The following is a 25,516-nucleotide window of genomic DNA, read 5'->3' as shown; positions in this document are numbered from 1 at the left end:
GCTACTTTAAAATGTTTCTCATAATTTAAACATACCTAAAGCTACTCACAAATCTTGATTAGGATGGTAGCAGTAGTGGGGAAAAGGGTATTTTTTTTTTTAGAAATATTAAAATGTTAATAAAAATGTGTATATATGTATATGTATATATTCCTATTTTTTTTTAATCTTAGCAATTTCACCCAGGCTTTGAGTGTCTACAGTGCCTAACAGATTATTATTTTTTTTATAATTTGTAATTTCTGCATTGGTATTTAGTATCTTTAGCATCTAATTTTACTTTTAAAGAAATATAATAAAAATGAAGCATACAAGTATACCAGTATATGCATTCAATACAATAACTGTTCACAAGATAATCAGCCATTTGTTCATTTTAAACTAATTTTGGTTTAAATCAATAATTTACATGGTTGCACCACCTGATGAAAATCAGTTGTGCTACCTGACAAAGTTAATAATGACTATAGGAATATGGTAATTACTGGACAGAAAATGAACTTAAAATAGAATTTCCCTAGTTTAACATTGGTTTCACCACCTGACATGGTAAGAGTTCAACCCTACACATACTTGAAAGTAGCTATTTTTATCAGTATTTGAGCGAGATCTACAAACCTATTAGGTTCTCTGATGATGGAGCCATAGGAAGCCATGGCTCATTAAGGCAGATTGCAAATGTCATTTTGCTGCTTCCTCCCTGGCCTTGTATTGAAGGATTGCAACGAAATTAATTTTGCATAGAGTCTCGCTTTTTGAATCAAAGCCAAAGCATGCATGACCCACGGCAAGTGTGATTAAATCACTGGTGGGGCTTTTAGAAGGAAGGTCAACCATACCGCATTAAGACTGATTCCTCCAACCCCTTTCCCACCCAACTTGTCCCCCATCCAGCCGATTGCAATCTTTCATCTAAATAACTCTCTCCTTGTTCCATTCCCTAGATTGCCTGTTTGTAACTGACTATTTCACCCGGACGCCTCGCAAGCTCAATGCCTACCGCTCTTTTGCCAGCGTGGAGCTGTTCCACTTCAATGTGCCTGAAGACACTGTGGTGGCTGTTTGGAACCTCATCACCTTCAAGGAGCAAGGGGGCACCTTCGGAGACAGCTGCCCAGACCGCAACGTGACAGTGTGAGTTGGCTAAACTTCCAGCTTACATTCATTTAGGGGTGGGGGCAGACAAGGACAACAGTGTGATGAGGTCAGATATGTCCAATCAGCATTTCTAATGAGATAACGGAATATGTAAAAGCCAAATGTCACATGCATGATTATAATGACCTTTCTGATGCTCACTCTGAGGAGGATTCTCTGTTTGCCCTGATAAAATAGCTTTTAATTCAACTCCAAGAGTCATTTCACAGATCCTGACCATTTTCTGTGCTCTTCATTTAAAAAAAAAAAAAAGTGTGGTGCCGGCAGATTTCACATCCCAACTACACACTAGAGATCCATAAGCATAAAATACCAAGTGACAGATAAGATTTAAAATCCAAATCTTCACATTTTTACTAATTTTCACAGGGTCACATTCGGTAGAATTGGTTTAAGGGTTCTAATCTGTATTAAATGGCCTCCAAAATTAGGATGGCCCTATACTTTTATTAGTCATAAAAGACATTGAGTCCTTTGGTTCTCAGTTCAAGGTTATAAAACAAAAAGTATATTTTTGCTTTGTTGGGAGTATGGGATAAAAATAATTCAAACTAATTTGAAAAAGAACATTCTGGGTTCAAGTTAAATTCAGTCCACAGCATTTGAAAAAATGTGTTTGACTGTGAAGTTGTGTAATTTTAATATTGCACTTAAGTTAATTATTTTAACACTTTGTATTATTTATGAAGATGTTTTGATCGTTTTTACTGTTATTTTAAGGCTTTTAGGGGCTATGTTATTACACAATGGCAATGGTTAGTACGTGATTTTCACACTAAAATCCTTTGTCTTGTGGCTGTACTGGCGAAAAAAAGGGTTAGTATTTTAATGCCTCCTGATTCGCTGTATTTGCTTCCATTTTAAGTGCCGCACTGTTGTCCAGATTTGTCAAAGAAAATGGTGGACAAAATGAACATTATACTGTCGAACTATCTTGTACTGAAGCCAGAATATCCACTGAAACCCTGCCACATTTTCAATGTCACAAAAAAAATACAAAAATAAAAAATAAAACGATTGCCCCATTTCCACACTTCCTAGACACAGATGAAGCTAGAAATTAAGTTTGAAACTCTCACTCTTTTACATTTTCCTCAACTGAACTCTGCTACTTCATAAGGTGTTCTTTTAGCCTTAATTTTTCTCTGTCCAATTCTTTCAATTTATCCTTGAATGATCCCAGGGCACTTTCATAGCCAGCACACGGTGTGCTATAACATAAGAGCTGTTGTTAAAGTTAGTTTTGGCCCTGGGGTAATAAAAAATGGAGAATATTATTCACTGAATACTCAGGTCTTCAAATCCCAGTACACTGGCTGTCATTAAAGTTCCATCAAAACACTGACCTTGTTATTGCCTGTCACTGAATGTACATCATAAGTGGTGAGGAAGGAACTCCTGGCTCACTTTAAAGTGTGACATAATAAAGAGGAGGATAGACTGTCCTTGAGTCAATCTTCCAGTACTGGTTTCTTCTGACAGATCGCCACATCACAGATATTTGCCATTTATGCATTCAGAATAAATAGCAAACTCCGCTTCACATCGTGCCAAACAACGCCCTTCAGCCGTTACTTGTAGACAACACAGCACAGCCTCTCGTACCTTATTGCTTACATAAGCTTCAATGCACAATATTAATGAGAACAAACATTTGTTTACATTGCAAAGATTGGTTGCTAGGGGTGATTTGTAGTGATACATAGGACCGTTGGGTGAAGCGGTCACAGGCACGTTTTATCGTGAATAAAAAGCTATTGACCAATCAGAATCAAGGATTGGAACTAACCGTTTTATAAATACAAATATAGAGAGGATGGATGGATATACTGTAGTTATAGATGGTGGGGATAGAGATGGTTGGATACATTAATGGATGGATAGATAGATCAAAATGATTATGAATTTTAGGAATATTTCAGGAATATACACATTTTATAAAAGGGAAAAGATATTTTAAATAATTTTGTGTCTCCCTAGATTGCGCTGTTTGTGCGTACAGAACATTTACTGCACAAAGTTTTGTCATGAGGCCCCGGGTCGTCTTGCTGTTTTCATAATGAACAAGGCAGGGCTCCATTCTGTCGATTCAGCTGTCAGATAGCAGGCAGGGGGTGCCATAGAGAGATGGTAATTAAAACAGGCTGAACTCAGTGCCGGGGGAGAGATAAAGTGGGAGGATAAGATAAAGAAATGGGAGAAAGCAGGACGACTGGGTCCAGTGGATAACAGCCCTGTGCTTCAGCCCGTAGATCAATATTATTCTGCCGGACAACCATGGCAACTCTAATTGTGGCACACACAAACCAGTAGGCCTGGGCAGAAACAGTGCTCCCGAAGTCTTCCCAGCAGTCCCTTTCCGATGGATCATCCTTCAAACATCAAGCTAAAGCCTTTGGGAAGCCTTCTAATGTGAAACTGACACACCACATCAGATAATCAATGTTTAGCACAAGTTTTTAGGGATAAATGATGTAATGTTCGCTTTCACATTATAATTGAGGTCACAGTTGCAATTCTCCAGTCTGTCTCTGACCTCTTGGCAGAAGCCTGAAGACTTTGCTTTATCTCTCCCTCATCAATAAGAGAGCGAGTGGCATGCACATTAATGATCTTAAGTTCGAATTCATCTCACATGCTCGCAGAGGGGCCGTGCACTCAATGCATGGTAATGCGAGACAGCAAAACCATGATGGAAATCACCTCACCTCAATTAGACTCCAGCACTCAATCCGCATTTCATGCTTGTTTGTTTAGACAAATACAAGAACAGCTAGATTTATGCCATTCATTTGCATAATACGGGATCTAGGGGATGAGACTGTCAACAGACCTAATCAAGTCATAAACTAGGAGATGGGTGACAAAAAAACCCCCGCAAAGACTACATGTTAATTGTTTTCATTTTAACCTCAAAGTTTTTGCAGATTACATACAGAACAAAGTCCATTTGAGCTCATGTTTAGTAGAGTCCAAAACTTGAAATGAGGGTACGCATGTACATGTACAAATAACAGTGATGCATGCAATTACTGTTCCTAGAAGGAGGGAAACGAGGTACAACACATGACTATTGGATTTCACACACTTGCACCATCTGCTGAAGACCCCTAAATTCACGCCTTAAAGGCCATGACGACTCAGACTGTTTCACCAGAACATGAATTGTTTGTTCTTCAGCTCTTTAGCTTGCTGTTAGAACACCATCAAAGCACATTTTCGAAGAAAAAAAGCCCACGTGGTGATTCTTGTCGAGTGGTCGAACACGGTTCCAGTGGGGTTGTCGGCTGCAGTTTCTCTTGTGCCCTCCTCCGTTTTGGTGGAGTAATTGCTTCGGTTTCTGAAAGGACTTCCCAAGTAGTACTGAGAGGTGAAATCCATGTTGCAACAGCAAATTGGCAATTCAGGTTTTGCCAAAAGGGAAGGAAGAGGTTTTTCAACCGTTACTCTCTCCTCCCAACAAGGCGCACCCTCCACACGGTCACACAAATTGGGCTGCACACGGACGGTGTGTGCAGACATCCGTGGACTCTCTTGATGGTGATAAATAGTTAAGTCACATGGTATACTACTTTGGCCATAAAGGCCAGGGTATACTTAATTTTCCACGTTCCACTACGTCTCGCGCACAGTTGAGTGCGCAAGCCTTTCAAAGTATACTACTCTAGCCGTGAGCGTAGAAGACGTGTTCGCCGCGCGCATTTGCTAATGTACTTTGTGCTTAAGGGATCAATTCACTCATACATGTGAAGTATTAATTACTCAATTATCGTATTACTGAATGCTGGCACATGTCTACTTACTTACCTTCATTTAGGAGAAAATATTTATGTAGTATTTGCTATGAATTCCCATTAGCATATCATGTAATTAATTGTATAACACTTGCTATTTAATAGATTGACAGTAACAATTAATGTCATTCTTTTCTTTATCTCACAGCTTTTGTGAGTGTTCATTTGTGTGTGTTTCTGTGGGTGGTTTCTGTGCTTTTTTTTTTTTGCTGCCAACTTCCTTGCCTCGAGTTAATTACCAAACCTTGTTTTCACCTTCTTTCAAACTCCCTTCAGTCTAATTGACAACTAGGGATTCATAGAGTGTGACCTTAAACGGTGGGAGGAAATGCATTGGCTACAGAGCATGTTGATCTGATTATGATGATCTGTTTGGCTAAAGGTCCATTTTACATACAGCTTGGACTCTGATCATAGGTCAGCTCTGTAGCACTTTGATGAGCCTGGCAGGAACGTGCAGGATCCTGTGTTCTGCAAAGGATAACGAAGCCAGGCCTTTGGAGAAACAAATTGCATTCCATATGGTGTCATATGGGAATTTACATGCCATAAGTATTTGAACTGTATAGATAAGAGCATTAAGGATGCATTATAGCTTCACTAAACGCATCCATTAAATTTCTGTACGAGTTGAGTTAATTAGAAAAACGAATAACACTATGCAAAAAGGTTCAGTTCTTTAAAATTAGTTAATGTATTACAGTAATTAACTAACAATGTTTTACATTTTTTATTTATTTATTTATTTATACATTTCAAGATGTACAAATGAAAATTAATTTACTTAATGTATGAAAAAATTAGGATTTTTTTTTTTAATAGTAAGCCTCAATAAAATCTTAAGCTGCCACTTCCAGCCTCAAAGGAAGTTTCATGGCTCAGTGCAAAACACAACCCATCTTTTATCTGGCAATGCAGAAAACAAGCTTGTGCTTTAACAACATTCGACTGGTCAGTGTCGGCACATTTATGTGAGCAGTTTGGGGTATCCGTATTAGAATAAGACCCCAGATGATGGGACATATTTAGCTTATAGTACAAGAAGGACAGAAATTACTTATCTAATAACCCTGCAGAGCTCCATCAGCAGTATTTTGAGTTATTATCTGTCAAGGATCCAGGACCCCTGGGTTAGCATGACCATCTGTAAAGATTGCATGTCTGAAGGAGAACACACAAAGAAACTTGTGTACAGCCAAAGACATTCGGCTTATCAAAGAAAAAATGTACATTTTTAATTTTCAAACTGAAATAAGTTTTTGAAAAAAGAATTCACAAACAGGTTTCATCAGTTCAAGTTGCAGAACTTGTAATATCAGCCTGTGGCAATTAATGAGACATATAGACAAAAAGTCAAAGTTTGGCTGGTCAGATTATCTGATATTCTAAAGACATTTTGACCATGACAGTCCAGAGGTTTGTTTTTTCCTTTCATCCTTATTATTATATAATTTGCTGTTTATTACTAGCATCATCATTACCTGTACATGTCTTTTCTATGGTTTCCTGCTTAGTATTTTTTCTTCATGTTGGACCACAAGATTTTCAAGAAATTCTAATGAGGCCTTTTCTTCATTGTGATATCAGGAGGACAGTTGTATTACACTGACCTCTAACGTTATGCCCCTAAAGAAACTGAATTAATTAGAATTGAAAATGAATCAACCAACCAACCAACCAAATAACCAACCAATGCATCGTTGAAGAAATCAACTACGGCTGTTTTCTGAAACCATATTGTCGCAAAGTGGTCATTCAACCATGCTGGTTAATGATGTCACACAGGTGGTGGAGTAATAACTTATTTTAAATTAATCTGTTTGAGATCGTATTAATGCTGTTTTGCTATGGGGACTATTGATTTCTCATTTTTCCTCAGTTATTTTGCTTTATTTCGAGATTCAATAGGCATAGGTCTACTAGAGCACATACGCACATGCGCACTCTTCAGAAATGATGCTTTAAATGTAAAAAACGTAAACTAAAATACATAAATTACATTCGTATGTATTCTAAATAAAAGATAAGATAATGCCTTTATGAATCGCCTTTATGAACCTCTGAATCGTTGCATGACTTTATTTACACATAAATTATTGTGCTGTCTGCTGTCATATGTACTTGTCTCACAAAGCTATTTATACCTCTGAAAATTAGAAAAATGGAGAATAAAAGAGTAATTGATAGTCTTTGTTGTGAAAACCCCCCATAAACATTAATAGTCAGGGACTGACAAACTACAGGAGACACAAAACAATGCATTGAGCAAAAATAATTGCTGACAGTGAAGCCTTTTAGAAAAAGTGTCATTCCATGATTTGTTGCAGGTTCCTACAGTCTGGCTGTGTCTGTATCTTGACTGACAGGCTAGGGACTGAGGGAAGAATTTTTACTTTCATGGCCTTGTGCTCCCATGTTGAAATAAAGAAAATTGGTGTGTGGTTTTGTGATGAAAATGAGTCTGATGTGAGTGAATGATTTTTGCCTCTTTCATTCTCCGTCTCTCCTTTGCTTATAATCGCAGCCTAGTCAGGGCGTTGTTCCAAATCAGTGCCTCCATTTGTTAGCATTGCTCAAAACATTAACGGCATAGTTAAATGTTGTAATATTTGTTTACAATTTACTTCATGTATAATTTAGTGCTAGTCACAATGCTCCATTTCCTTTCTTGTGTGTGAATGAGAGATTTTCGCATCTTTTGCATTGTAATTGGTTCACAGTGACTTCGATGTGCTTTCTCTGGCCCTGTGTTTCTCTTTTCTTATTTATATATTGGCTTACTTAAAGGGATAGTTCACCCAAAAATTTACACAAAAGAAGATATTTAGTAGAATATGGGTAACCAAACAGTTGATGGACAACCCCCCCCCCCCCCCAAAAAAAAAAAAAAAAAAAAAGTTGGTTTTCGACAATCATCAAAATATTTTGTGTTCAGCAGAAGAAAGAAATTCATAAAAGATTTAGAACAACTTGAGGGTGAGTAAATGATGAAAATGTACATTTTTAGGTGAACTATCCCTTAAAAAATGAACATGCGTGCATTTACATGTATCATGTACTTTAAGTCTGTTATACTTCCCACTGACTTTTAAGCTTTCAGTGTATCTTGAAGACACATTTTTAGATTTTTGAAGCAAAAACATTTTTTTATTTGTTTGTTTGTTAGTACATATGACACATTTTTTTCCAATTGAGGATATCCCTGGATATCAATTTTTTTTTTCAAATTCAAAGTAAAATAAGTAAACACACAAGCTTATCTCCCATACTAGTTCATTTCTTCATCTTCTATCATATTGTACTGAGTTAATTATATTTTCTGTCGTATACTTATCTACTTTAGAATAATTTCTAAATTTGTACGTTCATTAAAAGAGACAGTTCATCCAAAAATGAAAATTCGGTCAATAATTACTCTCCCTCATGTTGTTCCAAATCCGTAAGGCTTTCATTCATATTTGGAACAAATGAACAAATGTAGATATTTTTGAGAGAGGTGGATCACTGCTACATTGGCACCTTAAGGGATTGAAACTTGACGGCCCAGAATGTTATTGAAGAAAATGTTTAAATATTCCATGTGACTACAGTGGCTCAACTATAAGTTTATCAAGCGACGAGAATACTTTTTGTGCGGAAATAAAACAAAAATAATGACTTTATTCGACTCTTCCTTTTCTTACTTCTGGGCCTGAGACAAAGTTCAAGAGTTTTCCACGACGCATGCGCGAACGACGTATGCGCGAGAATGAGATCGCAATTGGCCTGAAAACTGCTGGCCAATCAACGAACAGAGGGCAGACTGAGAGGTGTGACATAGACGCTAAGCACCGAGTTCAAGATTGTGTTTTAGGTTAGGGAAATCGAAAACGACTACGGATATGGAGATACGGGATGCAATTTGAGCTGTTTTGGAGAATATTCCTGGCGTTTGCAAATTGAATATGTTCTAATTGAATATGTTATTCTAAACATACTGATCTAGCTTACTGCTAGTCTTACATAGCCAACAAACTAACACATAGAATAACATTATAACTTTATAACACACTCAAATGCAGTATGTAGTATGATGGTGTAATGTTAGACCAAGTGAAACTGTGTTACCTCACAAGTTAAATTCGTCAAATAAACTGACCTGTGTGAGTAGAAATTCTGCACTCTACAGTTTGGCAGAATGAAATGTCCTCATTGCTTTATACCCGCGGGACTCACGTGAGACACTCTCTTATCTGTCGCTCATTTGTCGCTTCATACCAAAGTCATGTTAAAAAGCATGACGACAAGTTCAATAATTAGTGAATTATTAAAAAGGTAAAAAGTAAAAAGGTTAGCGACCCCTAGGGGCAAAAAACCATAGACAGTAAAAGAAATGGACACAGCGACCTTGTAGACTTCAACAGTGAAAAGTGAAGTCAATTAGAGACACTCACTTTCTGATGACTGAGCGTACTGTGCAGGCTCAAACTGTGCTTGACAACGTAGATGTGACGTGAGCAAACCTGTCTGACAGTTGTACGTCTTCTAGTAGCTGTGCCAAGAGGAATCTGAATCATTCCCTTCCGAATCTTGCAGAGACGGAGAGCGCAAGTAGGAGCTGTCCATGAGCAGCAGCAGGATCAACTTTATGACTCTCTATGGGCTTCTCCCTTGACTTTATGTCTCTACGTCCCACCGATTACCTGCGAGCTTCTCCTCCTATCTATACAGTAATTTCTCTACTGTACGACAGAGAATCGTGTGTTATGATGCAATCATTAGCCTATTTTTTTTTTTACAAAAAAAGCTTTTACGGGGCCATAACGTAAGATACACGGTAATGGAGCCTTTTATACATTGTCCTGTTTCTTTAGAAATAAAAAATGGAGAAATGGAGTCTTTAAACACCTCAGATGTAAAGTTATTCGCCAAAATGAATGGGAGTCAATGGAATGCTAACAGCTGGTGAAGGCTTGTTAGCCAATGGCGGCCCCCAGGGTAGCTTCAGTGTCCGGCTGAAGTATTACCCCCTTGCAAAAAAACATTACATATTGTATCTTATAAGTAATTTCCTTATGGATTCTGTTTGGTAGTCTCCTCACTCTAGGTGATTTGAGGTTTTACTAAGAAGGACTTTCACTATCATATGTTTATGACAACTTTAAGGTATATTGTGTAATTTCTGCACCACTACTGACACCAAATTGAATCACCTTTTGTTTTTTGAGCATGCCAGATGCACTGAACACAATCTTATCTAGTGGCGTGAATCACCTGTTTGACAGAATAATGTCTGAGTGTTTGAAAGCAGTCATTATTTTTGTAGTTCTGTTTTGTGCCAGCTTTAATAGGAAATTCAAGCCTCATTTGCATCACACTGGAGTGTAAACGATGACAGTCTCAGTTGCATTTGGTCTCATCCAAGGAAACAGTCCACAGCTTGTTTTGAAATGTAACCTTGTTTTTTGTGTACAGGTACTTCAGGTCAGGAGCTCCACCTGTAATCAACCCCCTCCAGACACGATTTCCAAAGGACACCATCATACCAGGCTCCTTCGCTGTCACTTTGACATGGACACTGCCCAACCGCACCACAGGAGTTTTCAATGTCACCAGCCCCCTCCCTGGAGACTGGTTCCTGGCTGCACACTTACCAAAGGATGAGGGGAAGATCTCTGTCAAGGTGAGGATAAAGCATTCAGTGATCACAGGCTCAAGAATTAGACAATAATTTCTGCTTTTAACAAGAGCTGAGCTAGTTGATGATGCAAAGTGCCTTATATTCATGGTTGTGCACGTACGATCCTCTCGGCATTTATGCATTTATAATTGAAGCTGCTTACTTCCGCACAGTCAGTGGGTGGCCTTCATGGGTAGTAATTTAAAAGTGAGAGATTTCAGAACTTGTCATGAACTTCTTTTTCAAATGAGATGATAAATGCGTTTCCTGTCAGAGTGCTCATTATTTCCCTTAGATCATAATCTCAAAGGCAATGGCATTTTTTTGTATAATCTCCTGAATATTCAATCATATTGATTACATTATGTTAGAAGTGCATTGCTTTTTTTAAAAACTGTTATATATTTCCGCCTCTGAGTAAAGAATAAAAACAATACTTATGAGTTAAGTTGAAGAATAAGAAAGTCATATTGTGATGTTGTGTAAAATCACATTACGACTTATATAAGTTACAATTGGGATATGTATAGTATCAATAAAGTTGCAAATTTCTTTTTATTCTGCCTTACTGTTCTGACTATCAGAGCTATTTTCAGAAATAAGTAAAAGTTAAACGTTTAGAGAGCTGTCATTGATTAAAATGCATTTAAAAAAAAATCATATTACAACACAAGGGGTCTATCATGCATTGTGAGACATGTGTAAATAATACCATGTCAGCAGTGGCTAAATTACAGGCTGATAATGCTTCCTACCAGTAAACACAAATGTACAGCAGGCTGTAGTATTCATATTAGGGGTATTACTGCCCAGAGGGAACCCTTAAATGGGGAAAAATCAGCCAGTGGAAAGTGTTTACAGGGCTTGTGCTGCTGGCTCACAGTGGTTGACTGAGTTCACATAATGCTTACATATACAGTACAGATTTTGAATTCTCTAAAAGAAAGTGGATTTCACAGATTCATAAATATATTACATAGTTAGAACAACAATGTCATCTGGGGCAAGTTTTACAAATATAGTGGATAACACTCATTCTATAGTAGATAACACTCATTCTATAGTGGATAACACTCATTCTATAGAAGTAATCTTGTGAAAGACTTAAATACGAGATGTAATAAAAATTGTGAAACGGTTCCCTGTAAGATTTATTTTTCCATTGTGGTAAGTTCCACTGAAATGATAAGACCAGTGTGTTATTTTTGGCATGTTTATATCATTATTTTTTAAAGGATGCTGTCCAAATAATTTAGCCCCTAGTATAGATTATAGAGGCCACACAATCTTGCTTCTGAAAAGAATGGATATGCCAAGATTAGTTTTATGTCTGCATTACAACTGGCATTACAATGTCCGAGTTATAACTGGATACATTCCACTAGTTTATATTTGCATGTAGATATGGAGAACTCGTTTTCTCTGTTTCATTGAGACTCACATCTGCTTTAATTGTGCTGCCATGCATAATTTAGGCAATATCTGACAGTTCTGTAAAATGGAAGAAAATTGCTATTACACTCGGGAAAAAGGCCTGAAATTTGATTATGATTGTACGCTTGCTTTAAGTATATTAGTAAACAATAGCCAAAGTGTGTTTTTGGCCTCTAGCGTGTACAAGGAAAACTTATAAATGAAATTTATTTTTCAAAGGAATAGTTCAACCATTAATGAAAATTGCCATTAATTGAATCACCCTCAGGGCGTTCTAAACGTACAGTATATGACTTTGTTTTTCTTTTGGAACACAAGTGGAAATTTCATGAAAAATATTCATGAACAATTTGTGAATAGTTAACTCTTCGGATCTTTGCAAGGAAACAGATTCAGTTTACAAACCCAGTCTGAATGATTCGTTCACATATCAGACCGATCTGGTTCTTTCTGATTCAGCGTTTGGGTTAATAGCTTACTTGAAAGGAATTTAAATTCGATTTCTCGCACCAAGCTAACTCGTGACACTTTAAAATAATTATATTTAATATTTAAAAATCTGTTATGGAGCTTTGGCACTATGAAGCTTTAAAGTTTTATTCTCCTCACAATTGCTTAGAGAACAGCCAGTGCATGAATTGAAACAAAAATTCTTATTGGTCTGGAATGATACAAGGGCGAGTTGGGTGAACTAATCCTTTTTAAGTTACCTCCCTGGTAACGATTTTTAACAAAAGTGCATCACATCTAAATGAAACTCACATTGGAGTAAACTCCTCACGTTAATTGGAAGCCTCACGTCCACAATAGCATTACCTCAATCTTCATCCACAATCTTTAAAACTCTCCCTCTGCTGAGCTTTGTCCTTCGCTGCTCTCACTTATCTCAGAGCCACCAGGCCTGCACTTCAGCCTTTCTCTTTAATTAACTGCAGCAGGTTTGGTGGTGGTGGAGGCCATTCTCCAGGATTAAGAGCAATAATTCTACACTGCGCACTCCGCTTTAAGGGCACAGTTTTCCTCGGAGGCCACAGGGTCATATTGCCAGCCAATTAGTCAGAGACAAAGCTTGGAACAACCAAGGCATTCTCCTTTCTGTTGGTGTGGGGAATGACAGAACCTGTGGAGCAGAAAAGCTCATGGCCGAACCTACTGAGATGGAGTAATTGTAAGAAGTGTGGAAAGCGATACTGTGCTTTCCCTGAAGAATGCATTTTATTTTATTTTTTTATTAGTGTGTGTCGTTAAATGGAGGTTATGTTATCTAGGACTTCTGTGCAGCTGAAAGGGACTGTGAAACTGTGGACTATCACAATTTTATTTTTGACTATCTTTGTAATGCTGGTGGTCATCTATAGTGTCCAGTGTGCACTTTGCAATAAGCTCTTGTTTACTTAAATAGTTTTGGATATTGCAGTCTTTCAACATTGTTTAAACCAATTTGCTTAAATCAATATAAAATAAAAACAGTATTTTTCAGACTGGCATTTTAGAGTGAACAAACTCTGTGCTTTGAAAGGCGGATTTCATTGCTTTAGACTTGCATTTTGAACACTGCATTTTATTTTATTTTTTTTACATTTTGATGGGTGGTCCATTTCTTCATTAAAGTATTTCTGAATTTCACATGGGGAGTTGGCAATTAATTAATAACATCAATCATACAGAAATACAACCGAAAAACTACTGCTATTTACAACAACAAACAACATTATATAATTGTTATTATTTCAGAGAGAATCAAAAAATTTTTTATTAACAACAGCACCCATATACTTCAATCAGCTCATTGTTTCTGCATTAAATTGATACATTGTTTAAATGAATATGTTGTTATGTAAGTGCATTATTATTTTCATGTACCTTTCTGTATTCATAAGTTGGACAGGACAGTCACCTCTGATAACGGATCACTCTAAATTTGTAATGTAGACACATGCATGCTTTGCATGCTAAAGCTGCTTTGAAATGATGCGTAAATTGAAAATAAACGTAAATTGAATTTCTAATTTTCCACATAACTTAATAATAACAATAACAGAAATAATGTATTATTTCTATTATTATTTGCGTGTGGCTAAAATACAGCCATGCAGCACAAGTTAACGTTCAATTCTTAAAATCCAATCTTGAAATTCACATCATGATTGTGTACTGCTATGACCCCGTACAAGCCTGTAACTGACTGTGGAGTAACAGCTTGCAGGATCGCAGCTCCGTGGACACATGGTGCACAGAGGTGAATCCCAGCAGAGGAAAGCTGCAGCGGCCCTCAGCAAAGTGCAAGTCTGTTCTCTCAGCTGATGAGCTCCACAGTGTCTGTGAGGCTAATCAGGGAGCAGCCGGACCCTGCTCTACAGGCGCAGTCACAGAAGCAGATGGCCAATTCTAGAGAGAGAGAGAGAGAGAGACAGAGAGAGAGGAAAGGAAAGAAGGAAGGAAGGAAGAGGGGGGATGAGTGAGAGTCAAGCATGCAGGAAAGATCACCCGGCCGTCTCTGCTGGATGAAGCTGCCTCAGTGGATAAGCAGCGACCAGAAGCGGAGCTTCCTGACAGTTTCCCTTGCACTAACTAAACTCTTGGAGTAAATCAATAAACTAATTGGAATCTGTCAGCACTTGGAGATGTGTTATCGTTCAGTGCATCTTTGTTGTTTTGGGTAAGGTCTACACAAGTGGGGAGGGGGGCTGTCAGTTTTGTGTCTGTTTATCTCTGTATTGATTTTTTTTAAAGATTTGAAGAAGGTTTTTTTTTTTTTTTTTTGGTGTGTTATTAAGGTGTGCCTGATCAGTTAATGCCAATGTTTATGTTTAATGAAATGCCATAATTTCCTATATTTCCCAACCGTTCAATAGGATATTGTCTATGATTGTCAGGGAGCAGGAAGAAGATCAGCCATTTTAAGACATTAAGATAATAATTAATTATTAGTTAATAATTGATTAATATTCAATGGTTATATGTGGTGTAATTTTTTTTTCTCATTTAATCAGTTTAATTTAACACTTTCCCTGCCATTCACGGAATTTTTCCGTCTTTCCGTGTTTTCACTGTTGTATGGTAGGGGCCGCTATTATGCATCTTCTGATATCAGCAGTCCCCTGATCTAAACAAATGCAAAGATGATGCAGAAACAAGCGATACCATATGCAATCATATGTAAAATAACGTGATCACCAACATTAAACAGCGTATACACTCTAAAAACAAATGGTGCTAAATAGCACTAAAAGTGGTTCATTGGCTTGTAATCATAGGGAAACCACCCTTAACGCCTGAATTTATATAGCTGTATATAAAAAATGTTTTATGTGTGTTTTTGCCTTTAAGTAGATGGTAAATAATGTTGAGATTATCAATTTCACTTTTGCACAACAAATAAATCATCTTGTGAAATGGTCTATACAATGCATATTGTTTGAAAATAGCTTCATAGTAATAAACAGGACAATATTAATGAATGACGCAGACTTCTTATTGATTTAAGACAAAAATTCTGCTGTAAATCAGCTCTACAGAAGGCAATAGTGCCATTTTTCAGCTCAATTCCCTTCAGTGTTGATTCAGTTCAGTTTAATGTCTGTGTACTTCATCAATTATGAAATAAGTTCAGTTACTAGAAATAAAACTGTTGGCAATTTTGATAGAGCAACAGTCTGTTGCTCTATCAAAATATTATTTTGTTCACATCTCACCAGCACTGTCTCAACAAATGGCGTGAGTTTGATTTCTCCAGCAAATAGAAAATGTTTAAAATCTATTTGAGAACAAGAACAGATATCCAAAACAGTGTTGAAAAGAGGACTGACTTCGCCTTATGTTTTTCTAAATCTGAAAAAAAAAAATAATAAAAAAAAAAAATATATATATATATATATATATATATATACATACATAATCAGTTGTATCCAATGTTCTGTTGACATTTGAATGGACAAAAACATTCTTCAAAACATCTTCTTTTCTGTTCCAAAATAAAGTCATACAAGTTTGGAACAACACGAGGCAAGTAAATGATTATTATACCAATATCTATATAGAAATATTATTGCTTAGTTTATTTATTTATTTATTTATTTATTTTTTTTTAGTCAATGACACTCAATATAAGTGTAGAGAAGCGGAGAAAGACAATTTTGCAAAAGTAGAAACTATTATTTACATTATATGTAATATAATATCAATATTTCCTGGTTATCGTCAATAACGGTGGATCGGTGACACATCTAATGTAAAGTGAAAAGAGATTGCTACAACCACCCAACTGTTGATAGATGTAAGAAAGCAGAACTTTTCTGTCATCGCTGATTTATCTGTAGACTTGGGAGCCAAAGCACAGAGCAGAAGTGGAGAATTGTGGGGGAACACCAGACTTTACCAGTAATGAGACTGTGGATCCCTGCAGTTCTGTTCCTTGACAAATGATAAATGGTTTTCATATCAGACCGAAAAGCTGCACTCGACTGCCTTAGTTCCTTATATGCTGCGGGTTCGTGCACAAGTACTTGTTCAAGTACAATCATATACAGAGAGGAGGAATTTGTGAGAGATTTCTTTTATTTTGGGTTAGTTGCATTATACCAGGCACATGTTTGGAGTCAACCGTGATCCACCATAAAGAAAGAAATCTTTTTCTCGTTGGCCATATGGACTCCTCCTCCTCGTTCTGCATGAGCAGCATGTCAGAGATATTATCCCTCACACAGCTGGAGACCACATTAGACATGCAAAATGCCAACAACAGGCCGCTATCAATCCTGTGTACTGTTTGGTGCTCTGCACGCTTGCACAGAGGGCTCTAATTATTTCACTAGTTGTTCAAAGTTGCCAAATTTGTGCTGTGAAAAGGGAAGCAATTATTTGCATCTTTTTTTCTCTCTCTCTCTCTCCTTTTTTTTTTTGTCTGTGCTGTGTGTCTGCGCTGGCACATGAGTTGCAAACATCCCCCCTAATCAAATCAGATCAATGAAGAATTTGTAAGAAGGCAGAGGCGTCACGAGTTGACAAATCTTGCATGTCAGACACAATGCAAAAATGGTGGGGCGGATGGAAGCAGGGCGGGGGGTGCAGAATCAAGGCCGTGTCTGCCTCCACCGGCACCAGCTGTGCCTGCTTTATGTATGCAGCCGTGGACAAACAACAGATGGGCCTCCTTCTTCAGTTTGTTGTTTAATGGTCGCTGTTTTGCTTTTCCATTCTTATTATTCCACCTACAATTCCAATCAGGCATTTTAAGCTGTTTGTTTGTTTGTTTTTTTTCATTTACTTGCATGCAGACTCATAGTGGTAAAATGACACTTTTTACATGAACCATTGAATCCGTGGCAGAAGGACACTAATCCTTAATAAACCTAATACTTGCTGATCGAAACACTCGCTTACTAACTACTTCCCTCTGGCAGGCATTATAGATTTAGGAACAATTTTCTCCCTCGCGTAATCTGTTGAGTCCATTATATTATATCATATTTTAAGTCTTATTTTTCATAGTTACACTACTAATGAAAAGTTTGGGGTCAGCAGGACATATCATGCAAAATCCACTTTTTTAGCCCTTAAATGCATTTTGTTGTATATTTGGAGTGTTTATAAGTACATAAAAGATGAAATTATTCTCTTCAGGTGCTTCATTTTTCAACCTGTTCAGATTTTTCTGTTTTCTATGACGTTTTTTGAACTACAACGTCACCGTATTTGCAGGGGATCTGACAAATAAGGACATTGACTACCGGTCCAACACTTCGAGCAATCCGCCATTATTATTTCTCGCTCCGATTTTGTAGTCCGAGCTCAATGATGCAGAAGTTACGAGAGGGCAAGTCAAAATGTTCGGTTTTTGGCTGTAGTGACCTGAAGCACTTCAAGGATTCCCACTTCAACAACCTCCGTCAGTAACGTTATACAGAAGGGTTTGCCGATTGACTTTGTCTGAATGAGAGGTAAATTCCTTTTATCTTTGGAGACGACGAACAGAGCATTTCGATAAGCTGTAAATATCGTTAATAAAAATAAAGTACTTTACTTTCTTAAAACACATGGTGGTCATGGTTTAGCAGTACCTTTGTCTTTCTTTGTTTTTGTTTTGAAGTACCATTACACGTCTGCAGTATTATTGTTCTTGAGTTTCATCAATGGTCATTTAGCTGCTTTTCTGATGCCTTTCTAAACGTATCATATTATCAATACAGATTGTTTGTGGTAAGATTAGACCGTAGTCATTTATCTTGTCAGTGTGCTTGTTTTAACAAGAGAATAGTCGACTTTCACTAATAACATAAACAGTTAACTCACATACCAATACATCCATATGAAGGTTGTTCTACAGGTTCGTCGTCGTCTTTTATCAACTCGCTCGCTCTGGCTCGAATATGTAAGGCTTGATGGACAAGTCTTCTGTTGTTGACATTTTATTAACGTGTGAATAAAATTGTTCTTTGAAGGTATCGTATATAATCGTATATCTCTAATCAAACTACAATAATGGCCGAACGTGGGGAGTTGAACCGACCGTGAACTCATCGACCTGGAGAGCGGGCGGGGTATGACGCATCTCCTTTTTATTTAAAACGAGTCGCTCAAAGATGCACATCAGAAAAGGGGTAGAAAAGGGCCTTGTGGAGCTATAATAATGAGGAATTCAGACCCAAGCATTGCAGTTACGTTTTATATAGACCACAACGGTATGATTTATATGTAAAAATGAATGATTTAAAAGCATGATATGTACCCTTTAAGAGATAAAATGATTGTCTACAGGGGGACCTTAAAATAAAAAAAAATGGTATTCACAATATTGCGGTTTTACTGTGTTTTTGATCAAATAAACGTAGCCATGGTGAGCACAAAATGATTATTAAAAAAAATGGGCCCAGTGCAACCTTTGTGTAAAAATGTTGTAATTTTGGCTTGCAAAAATTCTGGTGTTGTAGTCATCTAGGTAGTTTAAATAAATATAGAGAAAATGTGCATGTATAGGCCTACATATGAACTGTATAAGAGTATGCCAGCATGCTAAACATAGACATGGTCATTGGGCAACTGCACTCTTCAAAAAATATTAAAGCAGCACTACGTAACTTTTTCAACCTTTAGAATATTTTTCCAAAACCCTGGAGATGGTACATCGACTTACAATAGGTTGAATGACAGGTCTGCCATAGCCGGACAGTGTCTGTATCGCTTTTACTGGGACTATGTAACTTCGAGGTGCGGGTAGGAACCCGAGCACAAAAAGAACTACAAAATTCGACTGCTTTACGGCATACGTCACTTCCCCCACTTCCTCAAATTCCGACGCGAGAGCCCAACGAGCGTTTTTTTTTTTTTTTTTTTACCTCTGTATGTTGTCATGGCTCCGGTCCGGTGGATCAATCTTCCCCCGCCTTGCAAATGTGAAGTGCGTCAGAGTCAGAAACAGCGCGTGCACAATCAGTTTACTGTTGGAAATGTGTTGTGTCCGCATCCAATGTAGACTGCATTGCTTTCTTTGGCGCTTAACACACCGAAGCATCCCCATAGAGCCGGGGCGGGCAGCTCACTTCAGCTCGAGACGTGAAAGTATACTGATTACTGAGTTTGGTAGGGGCTACATTCTTGAAAGTAAATAATAGATGATTAGATGGACAAAATAATTGGTCAGAATAACTATCCTACTGTATGTCTGCAGGCTGACAGTCATGTTTGTTACTTATTTTTCTGGTTAAAGTGTCTTGCCTCAGGCTATGATGCAAATCAATTTTTCAAATTTGCAGATTCATGATGGTAGCTTGATATTATAATATTGATGACATGGCTAAGATCTACCACACAAACATTGAGTTAGCATATCCATTATGTAAAACAGTAGCCAATAGGCTAACGTTACTATAAAGACGCTGGCTTGTAAAGTTGAGCTACGCGATTTTTTGACGTTTGAAAAAAGCAAAGCCCATGAAACTATATTCATTTGACATGCTGAAATATATACCAATGAACCTGTGATGAAGACATTTCACACGCAACACTGGAGTCTGCCCAAGATGTGAGAACTCCTTCCTTCTGCAGAGTTCGGGGGTATCGCTTGTCAACAAATGCACGCTTGTATTCCCTAGTGTAACCATGACAGATTTTACAACAGTAGTAGAAGACAATACTGCTTCCCAACTGTAGGGGGACCCCGAGAGCAAAATTTGAAAAGTAACATAATGCTGCTTTAAGCTTTTTGTAATAAGAAAACAAAGGATTGTTAAAGCCATCGATTAATTGCTCTTTGTCTGTCCATGTAAATGTCTCACTTATAACCTTAGAGACATTGAGACTATTTTAGTTCTGGTGTATGACTGCTGAAGTGATTTACAGAAATGAATGAGTCTTCTAATCAAGCTGAGAGCGAATTAGACCTTGATAATGCACCAGAGATAATGAGCGACACACGACTTTACCATCTACGCAATGACACCTGCCCAGTGGTGCAAATCCACCAAATAGATCTTAATGAAATGAGAATGTGTTCTGCCGCCATTACAACGAATACCTCTGATGTGTCAAGGCTATTTATGAACTAAGGGCTCTGAGATGTTAGTAGATTAGGTTAAGCATTAGAGCAAATGATGAAAAATATGTGGATTTGATTAGCTGCTTCTTCTGAAAATATTGAGATTGATGTTTACTCAAAGCTGCAAAGAATAAATGCTGGATGATTTGCTTATTTTTTGAATGGGACGTTGTCAGTGCACTGGCCAGGGAGTCAATCGCTTCTATGGTGTCCCGTTGTCAAAATCGCTCAAGTGCACTGAAACGTACAATCCCTTGAAAATTACAAAAATGCTCATTATATTTACTTCAGAAATGTCTGCTTAAGTCTCCCAAGAGTAATTATATAAACACAACGTTTTATTTTTTTTTTCTGTTTTTAAAAGAGTAATTTTTTTATAATCTCGAATGTGCATGATGCCCTGTAAATACTTTGGGAAGTATTATATAGGATTTTTTTTTGAGTTTATTCTGCAATTTTATTCTACTTTTCACATTCCCGAGAATCACAAAGGTACCAAAAAAAAAATAATAATAATAATAATAATAATAATAATAATAATAATTTAAAAAAAATATATATATATATATATATACAGTATATATATAAACACACACCATGGTACTTTTTTTTCAGGATTCTTTGATTAAAAAAAAGTTAAAATAACTGTTTTAGAAATTATATTTTTGGTAACAGAGTAAAAGTCTTTACCTTAATCCTTGCTGAATATATATATATAGTATTAAGTGTATATGTAAGTATTAGTAAGTATTAATATTAAGTAATAAGTATTTATAAAAACAAAATAAAAATCTTTTTTGATTGGTAGCGTCCAGACATCTATTTTTCTTGTAAAAAAAAAAAATGCAGGGCAAAGTTTTATGAATGCATATTTCATTGCAGTTTTCAATGGCTACACAATGCAGATGCACAATGATATATTATACAGTGATGATGTTACTAGCTATGTTTTAATGCACAATGCCATAATCATGTCATCAGTGTCCCAGTGTTTAGTGGATGAAAGCCTTTGTTAATTTTACAATTATATGTTCATGATACACTAATTCTCATATAGGGAAATATGAAAGTGGAATGAAGTACAGACACATTTGTTGTTGTTGAGGATGTTTTATTCTCATGTCTTTATAAATGAAGGCATATCTAATTATAGGATGACAATTTTGGAAGTGAAACCACAGCATAATTAATCACAATCTACTGCAAGCCAATTAGCTCTTTCCGTTGCCCTGCCCAGTCTCTTCAGTATCACACGTTGCCGTCACTCGGTTATTGTCTATGGGTATTGTTCAACTGCACTGAACTGACAGATGCGGCTGCAGACTCTCTCTCCCTACCTTATGAAGTAATAACATGGCTGACTGACCTCAACAGGAAGCCAGCAGTGATATGCGGTTGACATTCGACAGCGCTGTGCATATAGAAAAAGCCAGTGAAAATGACTCCATGTCTCTGGCTGTTGTCCAGTACAAATGACAGAAAAAGAGGAATGTGCACTCTGGGAAGATAATGTATTCTGTTAGCATGATTCCTAGATATTTAAAACCAGTATTCTCTGTGAAGATGGTAAGAAAAGGATTGGCCGAGAGGGGAGGAGGGGTTGTACGATGCCTTTCGACAATGATGAATGTGTCTAGGGCAGAAGTACCTGCGTGAGAGAAGCCGAGGTTTCCATGATGAAATGCTGCATTGTAATTTGCCACCTTGTGATTTGTAAATTCTCCCACCTCCTCTTCATCTTTTATTCCTCCACCTCCCTTTTTTTTCTTGCAAATGCACTGTGAAAACTGTCTTTGAATCTATAAAACTCATCGGATCTTCAATTAGAGCTAACACCACAACATCTGTCATATGCTGAAATCGGTGTGGTTTTTACAGTTAAGAATCTCTTGATAGTACTACCAACCTGGATCCTGTAACGGTGAAAACAAAACCGTTTTTATAAATCTGTACACTAGCTATTAGTTACATACAATTCAACGTTTGGGGTTGAATTGAAGTCTCATATGCTCAGCAGCATTTATTTAATCAGAAATACAGTACAAACAGTAATATTGTGACAATATTATAACTTGAAATGTATTTTTTCTCTCTCTATATATATATATTAATATATATTTTTATATAATATATATTTCCTTTGATGAAAAGCTGAATTTTCAACATCATTACTACAGTCTTCAGTGTTATGATCCTTCAGAATTCATGTTATTCCTGGTATAATTAAAATAATATATAAGATAATAATAATAATAATAATAATAAATAATAAAAAATAATAATAAAATATAAATAAAATATATTTTATAATTAAAGCAACAGTATTTATTTGAAATAGAAATGTCTTTACTGCCACTTTGATCAATTTAAAGCGTCCTTGCACAATAAATGTATTTATTTATTTTAGTTGTTTATTAATACATATATAAAAATATTGACCTGGTTTTTTTAATGGTTAGATTTTCATATGTTGTTTACACAGGGGCTGGATTTAAGACCTTACACTTTCAACAAGCAACCAATGTTTTTTGACAGATCATGTTATGTCTGGCATAATCCAATTTGCCAAAATAAATCCATCAGATCCCTCCTGAGCTCTATATTATTAATACTTTTTTTTTTATCCATGAGTTTTTTAATTCCCAGCACTTCTTTATATTTTCTAAAAAAAGAAAGCATATGTCACTTTAAGATAAATCACTTATGTTGTATTTCTCATTTTTAAGTCACTTTGCATAAACGTGTCTTCTTTATGAAGAGATGTAAATGTAGAGGAGAATTAATAAATGCAAGCAATTGGTTGGATCTCCTTTCCACTTGTTCACTTATTGAACTTGACAGTTCAAAATCTTTTATCTGAATTATTCACCAAGTGTAGAAATGACAATAGTGTTTGATCTTTTTCTTTAGAGTCTGAGGTGGGAGTTGTTGTGCAGTTGGGCATGAGAAATATCACACAGCAAATCATCAGAAGCGATGCAAATGCAGTGACAGTTTCCCTCCATTTGAAGTGATCATAAAACTCTCAGTGGAAGTTGCCCTCCTTCCACAGATATTTACATTTCATGATATGCATGTACACATGTGTTTTGTTGCGATTCTGTATTTCATGGCTCAGTCTGTTTGAAGATGGATACTGGCTGGATTTAGTATGCACCTAATCCATTTCCTGTTTGTTTCACTTTTTTTTTGTGCAGGGTCTTCATGAGGAATGTCAGTACCTCTTTCAACCTCAGCTCATTGTTCAGAGGCTCATTGGCATTTCAGTGCTGTATCCTGGTTACTTCATTGACCAGATGATTCCTCTTCACAACAGATCAGTACTCTACAAGTGAGTGACTCATTTTAAATGACAAACACACACACAGACGTTTTATGGAGACTTTCCATAGATGTAATGATTTTTTTTATACTGAACAAACTATATTCTATCCCCTTAAACTAACCCTATCCATAAACCTACCCATCACACAACATTTTCTGCATCTTTACATTTTCAAAAAATATCACTTAGTATGATTTATAAGCTGTTTTCCTCATGGGGACCAAAACATGTCCCCACAAGGACGAGGATTTTGGATATTCCCTTTGTGGGGATACTTTGTCCCGATAATGTTGCATACCAGGCTTTTAAAGGAGCATTTCACCCATTTCAACATTAGTCTTTATTGAAAGTGGATTATATATGAAGTCGAAATGTAAAAGAATTTTTGAATTTGGTGCCCTCTTGACCGAGAAAAGACAGAAAATAACCGAAGGACGCATTTGTACAACAACTCCCACAATGCACCACATTGCACAGCTCTGCAAGCCACACCCACTAATCCGGAAGTGCGCAAAAAAAGAAATCACTCTTCCGTCTACAAGGCTAACATTAGATGTCACCAGAGTTTCAAATTCATTTCACACAAAATTTCTAGTTAGTTGGCTGTGGCGAGCACGACGATCGAGGGTGAGGGATGTGAGAGGACTGCATGAGGCCGGTGGCGTGAGTGATAATGAAAGACACCTGTGAGACGCGCGCTGGTCTCGCGTCTCTGACGTAGGAGCGAAAGCATAAAATGAGGAGTGATGACGGCAGATCGAGAGCGAAACAGGCCTGATTTTATGTTGTTTTGTTTCTGTTGTGTGTAACTAAGATCAGACTTCAATGAGGGGCTGCTGGCTTTGGCTTATATTTTCGTTTTGTATTTGTTCATTATACTATTAAAATGTTTAAATGTTCGCCGGTTCCCGCCTCCTTCTTCCCACAACAAACCCCGTTAACGTTACATTGGCAAACTCATTAGTGATTCACTCCTCTTTGTATTCTATATGGTGAATTAGTGCATCATACCTGGATGTTCAGTCAGGCGAAAGTAGGATGGTTCAATAGTCTCTGGTTCCTTCATCAGCCTCAGCTGCTCTTCACTAACTTATACTGCGGCTCGTAAAGACAGCCACGAACATCGGATTCGAGCAGCAGAATTTCAAAATGCTCTTCTTCCATATCATGTTTAGTTTCTTCCGTCATTGTCATATTTCCTAGCTCAACAGCGCTTGTTAGCTTAGCTTCCAAACAAGATGGCGGATATTGATTCAGTATCTGCAAGTGAAGTTCCACCCACTGATCTGTAATGGGCCTGTATGGTGAGTGGGTCCCACACCCTTGAATAATAATGAGCTAATGTTTGTAGTCTATACAGATTTTAATGAAACGTGACTTCCTGCTTATTATGACGCAAAATGACGATTTTTACATCATAATAAGCAGGAAGTAAAACACTTAAATTCTTATTTCTCCCATCTCAGGGGAAAATAAGGGAATAAACCATGACCATTCAAAAATATGACTGGGTTTCTAAAGTTACAAAGCTTAATGCAAATGGGTGAAGTGACCCTTTAATTATCAAGTGAGCATTAAATTGATTAAAAGTGACTGCACATACATTTATAATG

At 36.9% G+C, this 25,516-nt stretch overlaps 1 protein-coding gene across 1 annotated transcript in view; it reads left to right on the top strand.

Annotated features, from left to right (window-relative positions):
• The window catches only part of tmem8b (transmembrane protein 8B), a 131,369-nt gene that overhangs the window by 43,884 nt on the left and 61,969 nt on the right, over nt 1-25,516 (top strand). Inside the window, exons 2-4 of the mRNA XM_039649925.2 lie at nt 945-1,134; nt 10,407-10,614; nt 23,776-23,909. Coding sequence (XP_039505859.1) covers nt 945-1,134; nt 10,407-10,614; nt 23,776-23,909 — 532 coding nt within the window. The remainder of the gene's footprint in view (nt 1-944; nt 1,135-10,406; nt 10,615-23,775; nt 23,910-25,516) is intronic.

Source organism: Pimephales promelas, chromosome 4 (genome assembly GCF_988280905.1).
Source record: "Pimephales promelas chromosome 4, fPimPro1.hap1.1, whole genome shotgun sequence".
NCBI classification, from domain to species: Eukaryota; Metazoa; Chordata; class Actinopteri; order Cypriniformes; family Leuciscidae; genus Pimephales; species Pimephales promelas.
This window is presented reverse-complemented; position numbering and strand designations above follow the sequence as displayed.